The sequence below is a fragment of the Asparagus officinalis genome, chromosome 4, assembly GCF_001876935.1.
Source record: "Asparagus officinalis chromosome 4, Aspof.V1, whole genome shotgun sequence".
Classification (NCBI taxonomy): Eukaryota; Viridiplantae; Streptophyta; class Magnoliopsida; order Asparagales; family Asparagaceae; genus Asparagus; species Asparagus officinalis.
This window is the reverse complement of record NC_033797.1, coordinates 84,992,102-85,014,532: the sequence shown is the minus strand read 5'-3', so window position 1 is coordinate 85,014,532 and position 22,431 is coordinate 84,992,102. Positions and strand designations below refer to the sequence as shown.

Here is a 22,431-nt window from a genome sequence, read left to right as displayed (position 1 = left end):
TGAAAATTTTTATCCGAAACTTCACGGGAGTTGAACTCCCGTGAAGTTTCGTAGTTCATTTTTTTTTTTTGTACTGGGAAACTTCACGGGAGTTCAACTCCCGTGAAGTTTCGAAAGTTTTTTCACAAAAACCGACCTGGTTTCAGCGCTAAGGCTGAAACCAGGTCGGTTTTTGCAATTAAATTTGAAGTGGGTTGTTTTCTGCGATTAAATTTGTAAATAGGTTGGTTTTGAAAATTTGTCCTTGAGAAGTATTTGCCAATAATCACCACTTGCTTCTTAACGTTATCCTTTTCCCTCCTAGAAGAGTACAATCTGGTTTGCTACTATGACTATAGCCTTAAACATAGTAAGCATTGGTCTAAAATTTTTTCCAATCACTGCAAAGGAGACGTCCAGGGATATTCCCATGTTATGTTAGGATTTCTTGTCAATTCTTCAGAGGACTTAAAGAAAAATCTAAGACAATCCATCACCTCATCTCCTCAATAGATGTAGCCATTACACCTCCATGATGCTCATCATTTTCTACTCATGCAGCAAGCGCCATGTAAGCATTCAAGGACATTCACTTTTTCCCCCCAAGATCTCTTCATTGTGTAATGCTCTGAACTAGACATATAACTCCTTGTTGCCAAATATGCATGTGTGGATAACAGGATAACTAGAAATGACTTTGTATTTCATCCCCCCAGCTCTTTCATAAGTGATCTCAAAACTGCACTTCACCACCACCCTGCACTCCCCCCCCCCCCAAAAAAAAAATAAAAATAAAAAAAAAAAGGCAAAAAGCCTTACTTAGACACACTGACGTGCGCGCGCATATACACATGCAGATCAAACAATAACTGGAAACAACTTTTCCCTTTGTTCACTCAGCTCGAACCTTCATAATGATTAGAACGCTACAACCAAACACCCTTCCAACCCCATGGCACATTCAAAATCACAGATAAGATAATGAGCTCTATTTGACACATATAAGATCACAACTTCTATATAAAACCATTGTGGAATTTGGTAGGAGATACTATTATTTGACAAATAAGGGGACAACGTAATAATAAAATATTTAGTAACATTTAAAGATCTTACTCTTTCATATATGATCATTACATTGGTCAGAGCATGCAATCAATACTTTCGCCTTCTGATTGATAGGAGTGATCCAGACATTTCTTCTAATCAAGAGCGAGGATTGGAGCATGACATTGTCATGAACGAATACGATCTTCCACTTAATCTTTTGTTCTGGATCTTAGGAATATTATGTAGTTTGACTCCTGATCCTGTCCTTATAAAGGGAGCCTTTGCTGACCTTTTACCTATTGTTTATTAATATAACCATTTATCTTTTTGGTTAGCATCATATCCTCTGTATCTTGGTTTTTCTCTTCGGCTTCCTTTGTGCTTCTTAGCTTATTTCTTTAAATTCTTATTAATGAAACTAAGGGGGTATGGTTCACCCACTGTATCTCTTCAAAACAAATGTGATGAGTCTGATGACGAGATCACCTTTATACAACGAAGTACTCGAGAAGCCATTACGACTCAATAAATCATTCATGAAATATATCTTTGCCAATTGCCTATCCACTGCACTGATGTACACTATCTTAGGAGAAGCATAAACAGTATCTACTGTACCAATACAAAATCACTTCCACCATATACTACATTCCTATAACTAGAGCACAAGCAACCACACCAACATGCTCTTGGTGCATCATCAACCACATCTCCCAACACCAAATTTCCCATTACTCCCCTAACCAATTCCTAAAACTAACCACATTTCACACAAATCTCCAAAAAAAAAAAAACAACAGCAGATGCAAAAGCACGTACCTCCTCAAACCCTCAGGAGCTGCACCTTATTCCCAAAGGCAATCCCAATCCAATCGGCCCACCGCGACCACTTGCAACTGAGATCTCCCACCCGCGATACAAGCACCGGATCGATTCCCTCCGCCCGCCCCCACCCGGGGGCCCCCGCGATTGCTCGAGCACGCGGCGTCCCCACCGGCAATCCCATATAGCGCCTGCCCGTGCATCCCCCCGCGAGTCAAATATGCCTCGGACACTCTCGGGGCCACGCGGATGGCAGTTCACACTGGCGGTGCCTCTGCAGCTCCCGACAGGCATCGCCGGCGACCTGATATCCAAGACCGACCTTATTGCTGGTCCATCTCAGATCGTGGCCATGTACTCAGCATCCATCTTGTTCCACGCAATTCTCAGACAGCGGCTGTTTGTCGGTGCCTGGGCTCTCGTACACATAGATGGATGTCCTTTATCCCGCAGGATCAACGATTCGCTGACCGACCATCGCGGAAACAGAAGCCGAAAAAACCCCAGCCTCGCCCCAGGCAATGCGTAGACCTCCTTATCGTGGGCGATGAAGTCGGGTTTCCGACGGCGCGACGCTCGACGTCCAAGAATTGGTGCAGGTGACTGTCGATGCTGGAGGTACACAATCGAACGGGCTCCGGTCCTCGTCCAGTCGAAGACGTCAGCGGGGCGGAGTAATCGTCCTGGACTTGCTGTTTGTTGAAGAGGCGACCGGGAGATCGATGCAGGACTCGTTAATGTTGCGCAAGGGCGGAGGGAGTGCGGCAGCGAGGCCGAGGAGGGAGTGGGAGGCGGTCGCGATGGAAGAGGAGCTTGGTCGAGGGTAAGGGTGCGTCGAAGGGAGGGAGAGGGGGAGGGAGAAGGAAGCGAGAGGCTAGTCGGGGTAGAAGGAGGAAGGACGTCGCACGGCGGTTTGGTGCGGTCTCGCCGGCAAGCTGCGACGCGAGGCGGTAGAGGGGAGGAGATGGAAGGAGAGAAGGCCATGGCGTAGATTGGGTGAGGGGAGTCGTAGGTGAAGGTGTTGGGTTCGTTAGAGGGCTTATCCATCTTCCGACGGGGTGGGGATTTGGGGGAGATTGAGGGAGTTCCGGAGTTGGGGGATGGGGATTTTTATGAGGGTGGGCGAGGAGACTTGGTAACTAACAGTCAGCGGAGACTTTTCAAAGACCACGAGCGCGAGCACGAGGTGGGAGACGAGAGACTTTGTGCGAGCGGTTGGGTGATGATGAGTGACCAAAAAGAGTGGACCTAGGCGGCGGCGGCGGAGGGGGGATGAGTGTGGATGTGTCTCGAATTTGCAAGCAGGTCAACAAGCATCGCCTCTCTAGTTAGCCATTCAATTCACACATGTGTCCTCATCTTCCTAATTAACCTGGTTACGACGACTTGGTTCGCCTTACTGGTTTGTCAGTGCTTGGATTTGTTGATCATGCATTTCTCTCATATTCTGTATGGTCATCTGTATTTCGAACCTGAAGCTCTCCTGTTGTTTAGCCATGGCTTCTTCGAGCATCTTGGCCACTTGTTCCGCACTTATCATAAGTGACTCGCGGGGTTGTCCCTCGCAGGATACCGTATTATCTGATGCGACCGCCGAGCTGGCATCCGATTCTTCATCTTCTGAAGGTAATCTTGTCTAAATCCTACCATAAGTTGCTCGTATGATGGCTCCAGACTGCAGACATGTTACACGCCAGGGTGCTTCCGGAATCGACTTGGGATTATCCTGTGTTGATGTCCCTTTGCTGGTCATATTAGTGGTGACCCTCGGAAATTCTCCATCTTCAACTACCGTTCTTCTTTGTCGGAAACGCCTAGGCCTTGGTTTTGGCGTTTCGGTATTGAGCCTTTCGAAAACCAAAATTCTTTCGGGGACTGTATTGATGCAGTTACACTCAGACAATACTGCCCGAATGAGTTTGGAACAGGGGCATTGAGTTTCTAGTTCTCGAGGACTCCTTTTCCTGGTTTCACTCGTACCCCAAACACGATAGTACAACTCGTCTGTTTGAAGGTCGGAGTAACCTATCGTGTGTTGGCACGACTTCTCAGGTATAACGCTATCGTCATCAGACGACAATGTTTCCTTCTGATGGCGAACTGTCTTCTTTGGGCTTTCAAGAGTCACGCGCCTCGAAACATGCCTTTGTGAGCGTGAGTTCTCAGCGGGCTCCTGAACTTCAATGTGCAAATTGGTGCGCCTAGCTGCACTGATCTCTTTGTCATGTTGAGGGTGGCGGCGACTCTCAGCATGTTGAGTCGTTCGGGGCTTCTTTATCGGACCCAAACGTTCTTGAACTGGAGCTTTGCATCGTCCATCAGGAAGTGGACCGAGGCACTCCAAAACTGACTTCTTTCTTCGGGATGATTCTGCAGGATCTCCTGGAGTAGCTATGGGAATTGTCGGAGATTTAGGTTGGTTCGCCGGAGGTTGAACTTTTGTTGAAGGCTGCAAAGGTTGCTCCTTAGCCTGAATCGCCGCTTCAGACTTCGGCCTCCATACTTGGCGGGTTGGTGGTGGCTTTTTGGCCACTTCTTTCTGCAGTCTTTTGCGGGCTTCTTGGACTTGAGCCCGTGCTTGCGCTGACAGTGTGCGGCGCTTGCGAATGCGCTCCTCAAGTGTCGAACGATTCCGCTTGACACGGATCTATTCATTCGTTGGCGGTTTGGAGGAGCTGCCATTCATTGGTTGTTGAGGCTGTTTGCCTCTCCTGTTCTTCAGATCCGCGTTATAGCGGATTCCGTCAATGGACTCCATCGCCTTTGCGAATTGTCGCGCCAGGCATTGACGTCGCCTCTGGCGGGCTCTCTTTGAGAGAGTCACTATGCCCTCAGCAGCGGAGGCGTTGGCAGGAACAGATTTTTCTCCTGGAGGAGATCTTCGTTGGCATTCTGCACTTCTTCATACCAACGGACTTTTTTCCTGGAGGAGAACTTCTTGGACTTGCGGGGGGAGGTGGATCCGGACGAGGATGACAGATACTCCTCGAACTTTTGTTGGTCGAATTCATACTCGACCTCCTCCTCGACCGGGATTGAGATCCGCGGCTGCGACGCAACGATCTCGGCAGCGAGATCGGTGGCTCCCACTGTGGTCGCCAGATTATTCGTGGGGAAAATCATTTTAATTGAAGTCATTGTTCTCTTGTGCAACAGTTTATCGGTTACAAAGATCCGGTTTTTTATAAGATCCGGTTACAACAAAATCAAAGAAAAAAAGAGAAAATTACAACTTTCTTTATTTGTCGAACAAATCGCGAGATCCTGTTTTGCGGTCTCTCGCTTGTGTGGGTTCTTTGCCCGCGCCGGGGTTAATCCGTGGACCACCATGCGATCTTGATCCGGTCGGATCTACACGGTATAACGGGTGTTATTTCACGAAGGAAATAACGGCCGAGGGGATTATTTCACTAAGAAAATAATAGCCCTAAGTAATCGAAATCGACCAAGCGAAATCAATACTCTTCTCGGGATCAAAAACTAAGTTTTGATCCGGAGGATGACCGTGTAGATCTCAGATCTGATCTCTCTCGAACTCCTGCCTTATTTGGCGTGGATGATCGCCAAAAACCAGATCTGAAAAGTCCGAGTCCTCAAAGCTCGAAAGCTCCAATCTTTTTTAGTCTTGAGTCTTTAATCCTGCAGAGTTTCCCCTTTCCAAAGTCCCACCTTCAAACAATGAGCCTAGGGGTCTATTTATAGGCTCTTCAAACCAGATCTGGGCTCAGATCTGGGCCCAGATTTGGGTGGCTCGGCCAGGTGGCCATGCGAGTCAGTTCGTACTACCTCGGTTGTTTTGGCTCTAACTCTCTCGTCCGATTTTGGAATGAGGTGATTCAAGATGCGTTGGAAAGCTGACGAAAAGACCTACAACTTTTGTGTTTTGAGTTTCTTCAGAATCAAATCACACCACCATTTGGTGGCTCGGCCAGGTGGCTCGCAGCCATGCGAGCCAGTTCGTACTACCTCGGGTGTTTTGGCTCTAACTCTCTCGTCCGATTCGGAATGAGGTGATTCAAGATGTGTTGAAAAGATGATGAAAAGACCTACAACTTTTGTGTTTTGAGTTTCTTTAGAATCAAATCACAACATGGCCGAAACATCACTTTTTGTGCGAGCTACCATTTGGTGGCTCGGCCAGGTGGCTCGCAGTCATGCGAGTCAGTTCGTACTATCTCGGGTTTTTTGGATCTAACTCTCTTGTCCGATCTCGGAATGAGGTGATTCAAGATGCGTTAGAAAGCTGATGAAAAGACCTATAACTTTTGTGTTTTGAGTTTCTTCAGAATCAAATCACAACATGGCTAAAATATCACTTTTTGTGCGAGCCACCATTTGGTGACTCGCATGGGTGCGAGTCACCGAGCCAGTTCGTACTACCTCGGGTGTTTTAGCTCTAACTCTCTCGTCCGATCTCGGAATGAGGTGATTCAAGATGCGTTGGAAAGCTGACGAAAAGACATACAACTTCCAATAGCCGAGCCACACATGATATGTGCGAGTCACACATGATATGTGCGAGTCACACATGGTGTTTCGCCCCTTTTGGGTGAAACACAACTCCTAGCTGCGTTGTCTTTTGCCATTTCATGTGTTACATTGACTCGTACGCTTCACCGACTTGCATCATAAATTTTGTTAAGTTGGAGGTGAATAGTGAACGTGTTAGCCACTTGGTGGTGGCCGGTGAGCACGCGGGCCATCTAGCATTGGCCGTTTTGTTTCATGCATTGGTCGGCGTTAGATAATTCGGATAACGACGTTCGTCATCTTCTCTCCGTCTCGAGCTATGTGTGGATACCTATAGGCATTTTTCGACGCCTACAACTACTTCATCAGACCCATGTTGGAAGATGATGTGTTGAAACCGGAGAAGATTTCAGGAAGTAAGAATCCAACAGATATGTTAACAAAGACGGTGACCATTCAGAAACTAGAGTTGTGTGTAACATCAGTTGGCCTTCATGCATAGGTGATGAGGGAGGAACCATACAGGAGATAATACTTGTTGAGATAGCCTGCTGATGGCGGTTTGGTCTCCAAGTGGGAGATTGTTAGTTTGGGTGTAGATCCAAACATTAGTGCAGGCGAGGTCTTGATGAGGTTAGGCGAGCTCGAGGAACTTCCGCAAGTGAGCTCGAGCATGATCAGGTGAGCTCATGGCAGGCGAGCTAATGGCGGGTTAGGAACTTCCGCAAGTGAGCTCGAGCATGATCAGGTGAGCTCATGGCAGGCGAGCTAATGGCGGGTTCTATCCAAGACAACATCAGCGCGGACCCCATACAGGCGAGTTCAAACAACTTCAGGCAAGCGAACGGGATGCAGGCAGGTTCTATCCAAGACAGGTGAGCTCAGGGCAAGTTGGCGAGCTCCTCAAGCGCGGACGAGCTTCTCTCAGGCTATTGATAGCCTGTCGACAGCTCAGCAATAGGATTTCCCTATAAAAGGGAAACCCAAATCTGAGATTTTCACTACTTCTTCTCACGATCTCTTGCCGGTGCTTCTTCTCTTCCCAGAGGCGATTTCTCCTATGCTCTCTCTCTTTTTCTCCAGCTCTCAACAGTAAATTTGAGCAGAGATTTTAAGAAAAATTAAAGAGAGAACTTAAGAGGGGGAATATTTAAGAGAGGAGAATCTTCACTGTAGCTACAGCGAAGATTGTATTAATTGAGAGATCTCAAGTTTGAGATCTGCTCTTGTACTGTAATTTCTTATTGATTAATAAGAAATTAATTGTGTGGCTCCCGAGGGTATAGGAAATTACCAAACCTCATTAAATCTTGGTGTATTTTCTCTATACCACGTTTTTACTATTTTAGAGGTTTAGCGTAGCCCCGGGTATTTACCCAACAATTGATCGAGTTTAAGTACCTTAAGTTTTGAAGTAATATGGGACATCTCCATGATGTACTCCCTGATATTTCATTTGCCCTTATACTTTATTGAAATCAAACGACCTAAAAGCATGCATGTTTCTACCTTATCGTTTTTAGCAAAATGTTTCTTAATTTCGGTAAGAAAATCTTTCACTTTAGTAATCTCTTTGGATTCTATGCCCCTGAAGGTTTCCGGAACACCACGCTTAATAATCATTAGACTCGTGCGATTTGAATGCTCCCACTTCTCATACTCCTTATTTGCATCAAGAGTGCTATCCGCAGTGAGAAGTTAGAGTAGTTCAGTTCTTAAGGCAAGGTCTAGATCCATGCACCCAAGAACAATTAGAATGTTCTCTTTCCAAACCTTGAAATTTGTCTTATTAAGCATGAGAATTGAATTGATGTTAGAAAAAATTATTATAGCAGATGCATTAGCTAAAATAAACAAAAGAACTTTACATTATTAACTATAATCAGTAACCAATAAAATTCAAATAATAAAAAATCTCATTTCAAGGTATCTAGCACAACATTAATATCAAGTCTTTGGACAATAATATTAATTGTAAGTGATACCTTGTTGCAATGATCAAACCCTCACAATAACGCATGTCAAATAATGAAAATATCTTTGGATTTATTCATTATTCACATGTAAACCTTATAATTGTCACGCATTTATCAGCGCATATGTGTATACAATCTAAATAAATATTAACCTCCCTTTGGTCCGATTAAATATTTACATGAAAACATACCTACAAACGTCTAACATCTCTTATGAACAATTTACACAATAGAGGTTACTTTGGCAACATCTTATTTAAATTAATCATTTAGAATGAGAGACAAACTTAATAACTTATTGTCATATTATTTGAATTAAATATTTACTTAACTACCAATCTAATTCAAATTAAACAATTTTAATTCAAATTAAAAAAGAATTTCCACAGCTTAATAAAGGGCCCATAAGTTTTTCTATTTAATTAAGCTTAAGAAAGAGCCATAACTTAATGAGGCCCATAACTTAATTAATAAGAAAAACTTCCATAACTTAATAAGGCCCGCAACTTAATAAATTATTTGAGAAATTCAAATAATCCATATTTTAATTATTTACAGGCCCAAAATAAAAACTTAAGTGGGCTTCGGCCTACATGCCTAACAAAACCGACGAAGCTCGCCTTCAGCTTGTAGCCGACAAGGCTTGCCTGTATTTTTGAATTTGAGCTCACCTGATACTATGCTGAAGAAGCTCGCCTGAATCAAAAACTCAAGCTCGCCTAACTTGATCTTCGAGCTCGCCTACAGAGTTCCTGATGAGGCTCGCCTAAATTGATCTTCAAGCTCACCAGAATAAGGCTCGAGCTTGCCTGAATAGATCTTTGAGCCTTCCTGAATAAGGCTTGAGCTCGCCTGTAGCTATGCCGACGAAGTTTGCCTGCTAAGGTAGCCAACGAAGCTCACCTTCAACTGAGCTTCGAGCTCGCCTGCTGAGGTAGCCAACGTTCTCGCTTGAATGAGCTTAGAGCTCGCCTGAGTGAAGGCTCGCCTGAGTTAGACTCACCTACGGTTTTTCCAAAGAAGCTCGCCTGCTGACGTAGCCGACGAAGTTTGCCTGTAACCTAATCAAGGCTCGCCTAAATTTAGGTAACCACATATGCCCTAATTCCTGCACCCCTTAGGGTTTCATTCCTGATGTCCACTGCCGCTCAATCTCCTGCGCCATAGGGTTGAAACCATATGGTTTCCTGATTACTGTCGCCACTATCTTCATTTGACAATGGGGCTGCCAGCTACCAGATCGCCTACGAAGAGCCTAGCGATCGACGGCCAAACAATACAATTGCACATAATTTGCATCAAGAATTTGATCTAGATTGAACCAAAAGAGAGTTTGAACAAAAACATGCACTCTACAATGCAAACGTGCAACAATTCTTAATAAAACAAAATTAAGATCAAAATTCTAATTTCTTCATCTTAAACTTAGATCCCTAAGAATTAATCACGGTGGCTCTGATACCACTTGTTATCCTTATTCGATCCTAATCATGTAACATAATTAAGAACCATGATTAATTAAAAGAGGAGATTAACAAGAAGAATTAGCGGAAACATACCTAAATCCATGAAGAAATTCTGAATTAGGGTTTGAGATATTCTAATATAAAGGGTCTCTCCTTTTGTTTCTCTCTAGATGGGGATTAAGAAAACAGAGAACGTCACCCTTAGATTAGGGACCATAACCCCTTTATATAGATATTATTATTTTCTAATTTTCCTCTCATCAAATTAGACTTGCAATCTGGTATCTACACAATTAGCTCATGACATATTTAAATACACATTAACCCAATTAATTGATTGATCACTTTATGTGGGTTAACTTTAAAGATAGCATTATACAATAATTTAACATATGTACCCATAATTAGATTTAATCCAACAAAACTAGCCCAAGCATCTGCAATATAACAACTTCAGTTAATAACAACTTCACCACGTTCAAGGATAACCCAAGGTAGTTAAGAGGCTACTAGAATGAACAAATCATGAGAACTCTATTAAAAAACGTGTCGTCGGGAGGTTGATCGGGCAAGGCACCCAGTGTGTGCGAGACACATCCTTGTGTCTCGCTAGCGAGACACATTGAGGTGTCTCTCTCGTGAGACACATTGAGGTGTCTCGCAGGTGAGACACATTGGCGCGTGCCTTGTTCTGTTGTTTCGTCGATTTTCGTGCTTCTTTGTTTCGCCTATTCGTCAGTTCCTTCGCATGTTCCTTTGCTTCCTTTTGACATCGGATGAACTTCTTTGACTCGAACATCATTATTCATCGTCTTCTCTTCATCTCAAACTGTGTGCAGGAACCTATATATAAATTTTGATGCCTACAGATACCCCCTCCAAAGTGTTTTAGCCTCATTCTTTCATAGATGAGTCTAGAATACTTTGGATAAAATAGGCACAGACTTTAATTTTTTGACTTCTTCAACTTTCAGTCTATTCAGTATTTTGTCTAATAGTCTAAAATTCTTTCGATGTAGCATTTATCTTCTGACCATTGTTAAAATCTTGAATCGAAACTGGTGTGTTGATATCTGACTTAGCTCGTGTTGTTGAATCAACGTTGAACTGACCATCTTCATCGGGAGTTTTATCTAAACTATGATTGGACTCCTAGGGGTAATTTGGCTTTGAGAATTATCCTAAAACTTATTTTGGTGAAATTATTGATGCGTTGACCAGCATTGACCTCCATTGTGGCGTGTTGACAAGCATTGACCTTCATTGTGATACATTGACCAACATCACGGCATGAACACAGTTTATACTCGTATGTTAACTGGAGTCTACACAGTTTAAGCTCTTAAGGCGTTAGATCATGGAGAATTAGTTTATATTTGTATACTCATCGAAATGTGGGAAGAGCAAGCTGAGAATAATACATCGAAGGCTCGCTATGTTGAGCTCTTTGTGTAAGATTTTATTGTAGGACCAGCTATAGATGCTGATACAACTACTATCTCTTAAGCTAACCATAGAGCTCAAGTCACGAGACAAACTGACAAAGCTAATACGTCAATGACTATTAAAGCTGATTGAAGATGGAGCTTGTACAAGCTTTATGAAGAGAAGCACTCCGAGTTAGAAGAGTGAATTCGTCATCGCAAGCTATTCATTATAAGATTTTTGACAAACCCTCATCCATCAACATATTTGATGAGCCTTTACCTACTACCATTTAAGTTGTGCTAGCATGTAGATTGTCTAAGTTCGTTCTACATGTAACGTTGTGCTAAAAGAATGAACTATTTTAGACTTAGTGCTATAATATCAAATACATAGACTTTATCATTTTCACGGGAACGTACCACTTGTCAATGCGTGTTAGGCGTAGACTTATCTCTAATTAAGGATCAGGATAATGTCCCCAGGCATGGATTCTGGTGACTTTTCATGGCAAAAGACTAACCGGTAACATGTGTTAGATGCAAATTTATCTCTAATTAGGGATCGAGATATAGTCCCCCATGTGTGTAAGGCTTGGATTTTGGTTTTAAAAAATTATGTCTTCTCTTGGGGAAAAGACGAACCCATTGCCAAAGAAGAAGAATTTTATATTCTATCTCTTGCGTCAGAAGAAACTCAAAGTGGGATCTCTACTCCGAGAATCTAAAAGGCAAAACTAAGAGTGGGATCTTCACTCTGAGAATCTAAAAGATTTAGATAATCTTAACTGTCGGAAGGTTTGATTATTCAATCTGAAGGTGGATTTCTTATTTATTAAGAAAGAATCCTAATTTTGGCTCTAACTGTAGGAAGGTTTAATCATCCAATTTGAAAGTGGACCTCTCATTCATGGAAAGAATTGAGAGGGGATTTTAGCCTTGGCCCTAACTGTTTAAAGATTTGACCAAATGGGCAGTGGGAGTGGAGCCACAAATAACAGTGGGAATGTTGACTTGTACAAATCACTCGGTGGGAATTTTTGGTGTTAAGTGGCTAGGACTTAACACAAAAGGGTTTGATAATTGCCATGGATTAGCAGATTGAAATTTTGAATGTCATGTCAGGACTTCAACGGTAGGAGAGTTAAAAGCTTAGACACGGTGGGAGTTTGAATAGATTTAACCATGAAGAATTTTGGAGACCCACCGTTAATTGATTTGATCAGTGAGGGATTTTGTGGTGGAGGACCGTGAATTATTTAGCACTTCATAATTACATCATGGGAGTTTCGTGAGGAAAGATTGACCATATGCAGTCGTTGAATCTTATCTCAACGAAAAAGTGCTCTGAAAGTCACAGTGGAAGGGTTTTAATCATCTTTGAAAGGATTAAATAGCCACAGTGAGAGGTTCTTAATCATTTTTATCATGATTAAGAATAAATTATTCTGATGATTAGCTTTCACCATGAATAATCAATTGGTTTTAGGTTATCCTTAAGAATACCATGTGTAGTATTCTCCAGGAACTTCTAATTGGAATGCATTGAGGTATTCTACCCCCAGCTCTTTGGCGAACCTGAATCTAATTGTATTCAGTCATATTGTTGGGTTATCCTTAAGAATATTAAGAGTAATATTCAGGAACTTCCCGTTGTTGGAAATAAGAGAAGCAGTTTAACCTCGTATACCCATCGGAGGAAGTCGGGTTATCCTTATGAATATTATGTGTAATATTCTCTAGGAACTTCTCGTCAAAGGTAGTGAACAATTTAGCATCGTATACCAGTTAGAGGTCATGAAGAAGTAGTTTATACTCGTTTACTCTTTGGAGTTTGGGAGAAGCAGTTTATACTCGTATACTTTTTGAAGAATGTGTCATTCTCATTTAGCTTGTTTCGTCATTACGATGTCAGCGTTAATCAAGGCTTGGATTCTATTTTTGAGAACGAAGCAAACATTGGTGGGATGGACCCTCCTGTGATATGCACGGTACTTTGGATCCAAAGTTTTGTCAGCTTCTTCTTGATTTTTAATAGGTGGCAGCTCGATTTTATTGTTGTTTAGGAGGTATTTGAAGATGGTTGGAACCTCATCGTCGTTGAAGGAGTACCACTGCATTTGAGGTGACTGCTGTGGCGATTGCTGCCGTGACTACCGCCGTAATGTTTTATTAACATCAACAGTAGTTGTAGGCGCTATCGATTGTCCCCTCTCTATCTTATTTCTTCTGAGGAAGCGTTCGACTTGTTCTCCGTGTAGTTTTAACTCTTTCCAAGTGGCTGAAGGCACGACCCCAGGGCTTCCAAGATATCAATGGAGAGAGTGTTGTAGCATGTTTGCAAGATAAACTCCTCTATGATAGGACACCTGTAATTCATTACATTGTTACAGAAGTGATTGACAAAATTGTCAATTAACACTCTATCTTTTTTGCTTCTAATCCAGAAGGGTTCCGATTGACACTTCGGTATCGCCATCGAAGAAGTTACCGAGGAACAGATTTTTCATGTCGTCCCAGCAATTAATGGTTCCTGGCTTGAGATGTTAATACCAATTGAAGGCGTCCCTACGAATGGTGCCTACGAATGATCGAATCATTAAGGGTTCATTCCCAGAGATTATACCCAAATAGGATTTGAAGTAAACCAAGTGTAGGGTTGGCAAGCCTCTCCCATCAAATGGCATGAAGTTAACGAATTGAACTTTGATGGGTACGAAATACCCGTCTTCTTTACTTCTTGAGCGGACATTAAGGCATTGACCTTACTCTCTAGTTCTCTCATCTTCTTGTCCTCGCAGGCATCTCTCTTCAAGTGATGTTGAGGAGAAGCAATTGGGCCACCCCTAGTTTCATTGATGGGAGCAATTGAACTACCCACAGTTTTATCAAGGCATGCATTAGCCTTGATGAATTTATCCACTTCTGGATCACTGTTGTCTGGACTGTTTTGCACAGGCGTGACAAATATAGTGTGATGACTAGACTCAACCAGTTGACTGGACTCTGGTGGTCGAAGTCTTTGAGCCTACAACTCTCTCATTTGTTGCATGGCCAACCCCATCTCTATTTTCATTTTAGCTCTAAACTCTTATCGTTGTTTGGCTAGAGATTCTTGAAGATTCTGAGCTATGAGATCAGGAGTGATCGTGAATGCCTCCCTGGTTACCCTTGTGCTAGACATGGTACTATCTGAGGTGATTATGGAGCAAGTATTCAAAAGTTCGTCATCTGAAGACAGTCCTTCATGAATTCTAGTGGCTCCCAACTAAAGCCAAAACATTCATTGGGCTATCCTTGGATCGAATTTTCTTCTCGGAGAAAAGTCAGAATTAGAGTCATTTGAAGTAGTCATAGACTTTTCTTTGTCAGCCATGTTGATGGTGACTTCAGGGAATTCATCATCCAGGATGGTAGATTTTCTCTCGTGGAAGCATTTTGATCTGAGCTTTGATGCTTTAGTTGCAAGTTTCTCGAATACCAAGACCCTTTGTGAAATGGTCCTGGGACAACTACATTTTGATAATACTACCCTGATAATCCTCTTACAAGGACAATGAGAGCTGGTTCCTCGGATATTTCTTTTTTGAGACTTGTTTGTACTCCCAGACTGATAGTATAACTCATTGGTATAATGACCGGAGTATCCTATTGTTTGTTGGTGCGATATTACATTAGGACTCGCACGTTTAGAACCACCCCCTTGCGGGTGTGAAATCTTAACGGGCTCCTAGGCTTTAACACGAACCTCCAGGTGAGAGGCGACAGGAATTCTCTTATGCACGACTCATAAACATGTACAATAAGGTGTTCCGATTTGTTTAGAGGTGGCAGAACACCTTTGAGCAGCAGATGGCTTAACGGCAGGACGTGTATGACATTGAGTCTATGGAAATTATCTGGTTTTGTTTATCAGAGCTTTTCCTCGATATTCATGCAAAGGAACAATATGATCCGCCATCATAACCTTGAATTTTGATAGGTCAACACTGCCATGAGGGTTTACCGGAGGTACAGGAGAGACCGGAGTAGGAACAGAGGTTGACGGATGCGAAGAAGACACTGCGGAGATGGTGGCTTAGGCGAGACACCTTGGGGTGTCTCGGCCTTGGTGAGACACCTTGGGGTATCTCGACCCGTGAGACACCTTAAGGTGTCTCGGCCATGGGAGGCTGATCCTACTATTTTCTGAATTGATTATCGCGCCATTTTGGATTTCAACATCCAGACTTTGCGGGGCTTTTGCGGTTCTTTGGCCACTTCTTTCTTCTTCATGCCTTGCACTTGTCGCACAAGAGCACGCACACGACACTTCTAAATGTACACTTTTAAGGTTGAATGAGTTTTTTTATGAGAACTTATTCTTTTGTCGATGGTTTGGAGGAAGTGACAAAAAATTGTCATTGAGGCGGCTGGATTACTTGACACTTCCTGGACTCCAAGTCCTCATAGTAACGAACCCCATCAACTTGTTCTAAGGCCTTGGCAATTTGATGACTTGGCGTTAGCGTCACCTCTGATGAGCCCTCTTTATCAGAATTTGCATACTCTGGTTGAACAACTCCTTGACTAGAGAGGAGTCATGGCGAGCAGAGTCACTTGTGGTCTTCATCAATGAATACACCTTCTTTAAAGACGGGATCTTTCCACACTTGTAGGTAGAGGGGGATTTTGATGAAGACAAGGAGAAATATTCCTCGAACTTGGCTTATTCGAACTCATACTCGACCGTTGAATCAACCGGGATCTTGATCTTCGGTTGCGACACGACAGTCTCACAAGAGAGTCTGTTGGCTCCCACTGTGGTCACTAGCGTGTTTACATCATTTCATTTGGGAATCCATTTGAACTCATTTATTGAATTACAAGATTCAAAAGAGTGAGTCTTTTTATAATACTTCTCTACACAAAAGAAATAAACAGAAATCTCCTAGAAACACACGCAAGATTATTTTTCGGTCACTACTTGCGTGAGATCTTTGCCTATCTCATGGAAGCTTTGATCTGTGGACCACCAAATAATAGATCCGGGTTGATCTGAAAGAAGGCTTGGTGTTCTTTGTTCCAATCGAGGAAACTTAGAACAGAAGTGAATAACCTAAACAAAGTGAGATTACTACTCTTCTCAAGATCAAAACATGGTCTGATCTCAAGGGAATGGGTGAAAAGGCTATAGGTCTCTTGAAATCCTCTCTTTATGCATAGTAATTGATCTCACCTCTCTCTGAAGTTCATGGCTCTACTCTGGAAAATGTCAGCAACTCGCCTAAGAGTTCAGATCTCGTCAGTCAACCGTCAGTACCTTTCACAAACGCATGAAAGAGGCTATTTATAGGGCTTGAATGCCATGTTCACGGATAACATTTTGTGATTTGACCTTATCTTTAGTTAATAATGACTTCTTCATGTTCAAGGATAACCCTAAGGCAGTTAAGAGGCCACGAGAATGAACGAATCATGAGAAATCTATTGAAAAATGCGTCGTTGGGAGGCTGATCGGGCGAGGCACCCTGTGTGTGTGAGACACATCATTGTGTCTTGCCAGCGAGACACATTGAGGTGTCTTGCCCACGAGACTCATTGAGGTGTCTCGCAAGTGAGAGATGTTGGCGCGTGCCTTGTTCTGCTATTTCGTCGATTTTCGTGCTTCTTTGTTTCGCCGATTCGCACGTTCCTTCGCATGTTCCTTTGCTTCCTTTTAGCATCGAATGAACTTCTATGACTTGAACATCGACGTTCATGGTATTCTCTTCATCTCAAGCCGCATGTGGGAACCTATAGGTAAATTTTGATGCCTAGAGATATCATCCATAACTTGCTCAATGTACCGACAGGAACATGTCACTGTATTTAATTGATTTGAAATAACATGACATCCTCCATGGTTTACTCAATATACCAACCGGAACATGTCATTGTAATTGCGGCAGACTCAATCGCAATACATCACATAGGCTAGCATAAATCGATCATAATAATTAATTTAAGGATTACGTTTCAGTTTGTACTTACAGAGTCAAGTCAAGCAGTTCGTATGCCGTGATGGGAAAACAATGGAGAAACCACTGATATGCTTAATCAAGTTTGTTTCGGTAAATAATGTAAGAGGTTTTATTTCTAACATGAATAAACATATAGATATCGAGTCATGACTCATGGATGAAACTTCTCACATATTGCCAAGTTTACTGTCTCGCCCATCATAGATAATTAAACCAATCACAATATTTTTTAAATTTGATTATAACATTATATTACATTTTTATATCTTTATTATCTATTTGTTGGGGATTTGAAACAATCAAATCGAACCCTTACCCTTTCGGACCTTGTGTTTGACAGTAGCAAAGTAGAAAAAATCACAGCAAATAATAGATAAAAACTTACAGAAAAGTAAATAAGAAATAACACACCAGATTTAACGAGGTTCGGCAATCATGCCTACGTCCTCAGGAGACACACCACAAAATTCTTTGATTAATATTGAAGAAAATTACAATGCCCATTAATAGTATCTAATCTCTCTTAGATCTGTCTAAGCCCTCTTTTTCTGATGTCTAATCTCTTCTAAGGTATTCCATACATATAGAAAACCTTAAACCAAAATAGACTAGGAATTCTAAAACCAAAAAATAAAACAGATTAAGAATCCTAATAATCTATTACCAAAACAGATTAAGAATCATGTTACCAAAACAGATTAAGAATCATGTTACCAAAACAGACTATGAATCCTATTACCAAAACAGATTAGGAAACCTGCTATCCAAAACAGATTAAGAATCCTGTTACCAAAACAGACTATGAATCCTATTACCAAAACAGATTAGGAAACCTGCTATCCAATAATTTGTTTGATTCCAGCTTTGAGTCTACATCCCTTAGACTAACAATCTCCCACTTGAACACCAAAACACAATAAACGAGCTCATCCAAACTCTCCCTTATTCGCAAGCATCCTCCTACACGAAAAAAAATCAATTCTTCAATCATCATCAACCAGGAGATCTCGTTGATCCTCCTGGTGTGGGTCCTCCTTCATCTCCTACACATGAAGGCCAATTGAAGTTGTTCACAACTCTAGTTTGTCAATGGTCATGGGGAAAAAAATCTCTGTATAGTCCACTCCTTCCCGCTTTTAACCCCTTCAAGACTAATATGGCCTTGTAGCTTGTAAAACCCCAAAAATTTGAATATTATATGAAAAATAATAATAAATAAGTTATATATTGAAAATATAATATATTTTGATATTTGAGTATGATATAAATTGATTTGAGATTAATTCAATTTATATTTGTGAATATATGAGTACAAATGCACAAAACATGCACAAAGAGAGATCTGGAAAAATGACTAGTTAAGAGTTTATATATTTTATACACCGAACAGTTTGAATCTAGAAAAACTCAAAAGACCATAGTTATAGGTCTCTTCAATAGATTTCTAAAAAAATCATAATTCACCTCATTCGGAGGTCGGATGAGAAATTTACAGCCAAAATACCAAAGGTTATTTTCCTAGTATGAAAATTATCATCTTTTCATTAGAGTTTCAAACCTTAACAACCCCTCTTTCTCTCTCTCAAACCCTAGCCCTAAAGTTGAGATTTTGGGAGCGTCTTGTGAGGCGAGAAGCGAGGAAAAAGCGAGATCTACGACGTTTGGCGACGAGGAGTCGTTTCACATCAGTTTCAGAGGCTTGCACACATGATAAGGTAAGATCATCTGCATCCAAACCCAACCCTATAGTATTTAATAATTATAAAGTGTTTAATCAACATTTTCATGCTTAAGACTTAACCTAATATGAAAAAGACGAGATTTTTGATGATAAATCTTAGCCCAATGCTAGATCATTAGCTTTTCCTAATTATTTATGATAGTAACGTGATCATGATCATTAGGGGTAATTAAATTTTTTATTTTTTTTAAACTTGATAATTATGTTTAACTCATGTGTTAACCCTAATTTGTTGTCTAATTGAATTATAAAGAGCTTTAGTTTTTATTTTCATCATAGATTACAGAAAACTGTTGTATGTGTATAATATTTAACTAAAAATTTAAGATATCGTATAAACACCAAACTAAACAAAACCAATGTTAAATGAAAGCTATATGAACCTATTTTCCAAAATAGAAAATCATTCTAAGAAAGAGTTTTTATAGAGAAAGATATACTCAATTTACTAATGACATATTCTATAGAAAACTACTGCACATGTGTAACCTTTAATTGGAAATTTAAGATATCATATAAATTCCAAACTAAACTAAACTAGTGCTAAATGATATCTATGTGGATCTAGTTTCTAAAACAGAAAACTATTCTTAAAAAAAATTCTAGAGAAAGATATGCTCAATTTACTTATAATATATTTTGCAGAAAACTGCAGATATGTTGTTTTGAAATAATTGATATATTACGTGAATGTTTCTTTGAGTTTTCATGTTAATTAATCATGCTTAAACCCTACGTTTATAATATCTAAATAAGATAAACATGTTTAAATAAATTTTACCTCTGTTCATGAGTAGTTTTTATCATGTGTTGATAATCATTTTATTTAATAGTTTTATGTTTTAGAAACTAGATCCACATAGATATCATTTAGCACTAGTTTGGTTTAGTTTGGAATTTATATGATATCTCAAATTTCCAATTAAAGGTTACACATGTGCAGTAGTTTTCTATAGAATATGTCATTAGTAAATTGAGTATATCTTTCTCTATAAAAACTCTTTATGTTTTTGACTCACTACAAATATATTTTTGACTCACTGCAAATATATGGCCAGTTATGTTTTTGACTCACTGCAAATATATGACCAAGAGTACTTTGCATTTGAAAGTACACGAGATTTGTGCTGGTATTCATTCTATCTTTCCATTAACAGTGGAAGATATTATGAATACGATATATCGATGTCTTTACTTTCTTTTACTATTTTTCTTTATTTTCTTAGTTGGGATCAATAATTAGAGATTCACAATTTGAGACATATGGTATATACATGAGGGTTTTCTTATTTGGATTATTTCGCTCAACGTATTAGTCTCATGCTGTGGATTTATAATTATTGATTTTATTTAGATTGTTTATCTTTAGTTCGATATTTATGTTTAGATGTTTATAATTACAGACATATGGTATATACTTGAGGGTTTCCTTGTTTGGATCATTTCACTCGACGTACTACGTCTCGTATTGTAGGAATCTAAATATTAATTCCATTAGACATGAGGGAAAATGATCTAGATAGACTATGCATAATAGATAGAGCCTCCACTCCATCTACCAGCCCTTCCCCTTGGGGCAGATGGAGGTGATCTTGCTATAGCGTTCTGACGCTCTTGTTGTTGCTCTTTTTCTTCTAATATTCTTTCAGGTAATTTGGAATACCAGAGAGTCACAGGATGATAGAGTTTTTGCATAGTCTTCGTCACATGAGATTATTAGAGGCTCCAGCGTAGTTTATATTTTTGTTATGACCTTAGAGTTTATTTCATAGTGTAAAGGTAGTGTGCCTTAGTACGATTTGCAGTTGTTTCTTGTCGAGACATATTTATTCATTTTGGATATCAGATGTATTCCAGGTTGTTCATTAAGATATGATTTATTTATGAGATACTTCTTTCTATATCATGTCTATTGTAATTATTTTCTTTCTTTTGCATGTTTTGTACCTGCACTTTATTTTGATTCCACTAGAGGATATTCCTGTGATTGGTAAAAAAATTTGTTGCATAGTGGGTGCATGGCAGGTTTGACTTCTCTGGGTTCGTCTTGGACTACAGCCATGCGTGGAAAATAAGGGCGTCACATATCTTTTGCTTCCATTACTCTCCTGCTTGACCCGATAGACCCATTTGCTATGCAAGGCTTTCTTTTGTACAGGTAGCTGAACTAACTCTCATGTCTCATTAGTGTGTAGAGAATCCATCTCCTCTTGCATCGCATGCTCCCACTGCTGAGATTCACTCACTTGTATAGCCTCCTCATAGCACTCTGGTTCTCCACTATCTGTCAAAAGCAAATAATCAAGTGATGAGAGATATCTGGGATTCGGTTTGGGTACCCTGGATGACTTCCTAAGCTCCACGCTCTAGGTAGTCATTCTGCACCTGGAGCCTCCTCTGTTCTTCGGTCAGAATTGACTTTGTCACCCCCATCTGGAAGTTTCTCCAAATCCATGTACTCAGATCCACTTGTACCCGTAGTGCTGCTCCTACTGCTTTGGCTATAATTGGCATTGTCCCTATTCTTGTACATAACCTCCTCATTAAATTTCACATCACTACTTCTGATGATCTTCTTGTTCTTTTCATCCTAAAGACAATACCCAAACTCATCAATGTCGTATCCAATGAGTGTGCACTTCTGTGACTTAGCCTCTAGCTTGTCTTTGACATGGTCGCTGATATGAACATATGCCACACAACTAAATACTCACAAATATGAGAGATTGATCTTCTTACCACTCCAAACCTCCTTTGGAATCTCGTAATCCAATATAAATGATGGCACATGATTAATCAAGTAAGCTGCCATATGCACTACATCCGTCCAAAATGTCTTAGGCAGACCTGCATATAAACGCATGCTTCTGGCATGCTCCGTCAATGTTCTATTCATCCTCTCTGCAACGTCATTTTGCTATGGCGTCCCTAGAGTAGTCCTCTCCAACGCTTTTTAATCTTTTATTGTACATCTTTACTCTTTGTCTCAAAATAATATTAAAATTTTTTATTCTTCTCTCCTTTGAGACTTTCTTGTTATTTTGAAAAAAAAAATAAAAGAAAATAGAAAGAGAAAAATATGAGAAAAAAGAAAGAAAAGAAAAGAAAAAACTTGTTTGAAAGAAAAGAAAAAAGAGAGACAATACAAAATTTAAGTGGTGGGAGTAGGGAGTAGTAATCTTTTCTCTTTACTTTACCATTTTTTTTATTTCATTTTTTCTTGTCTTTTCTTTCCCTTAAAAAATTTCACCTTCCAACTGAATAAAGTTAATTAATAATTAGTCTACTTGATACTTTTTAAAAATTTCTAATTCTTAGTTAGTTTTATACTCAAGTCAACCTTTTACAATGACTCTAAATAAATTTTCTAAGAAATAATTTTCAACATAGAATGCTTCACTAAAGTCCTAACTTAGACTTTTAATTAGAGTAATAAAATTTTTGCATGTTTGGCTTAGAGTGGAAAATAATTTTTTAAGTTCTCATGATCTAAATGTTTTC

The 22,431-nt window shown here is 40.4% G+C and overlaps 1 protein-coding gene across 1 annotated transcript; it reads right to left on the bottom strand.

Annotated features, from left to right (window-relative positions):
* LOC109839012 (protein TRANSPARENT TESTA GLABRA 1-like) lies at positions 2,191–3,168 on the bottom strand. Its single transcript, XM_020407445.1, is given in 5 exon segments — positions 2,191–2,241; positions 2,243–2,376; positions 2,379–2,412; positions 2,415–2,543; positions 2,752–3,168. Coding segments are annotated over 5 exon segments (495 nt in total). The 5' UTR covers positions 2,899–3,168.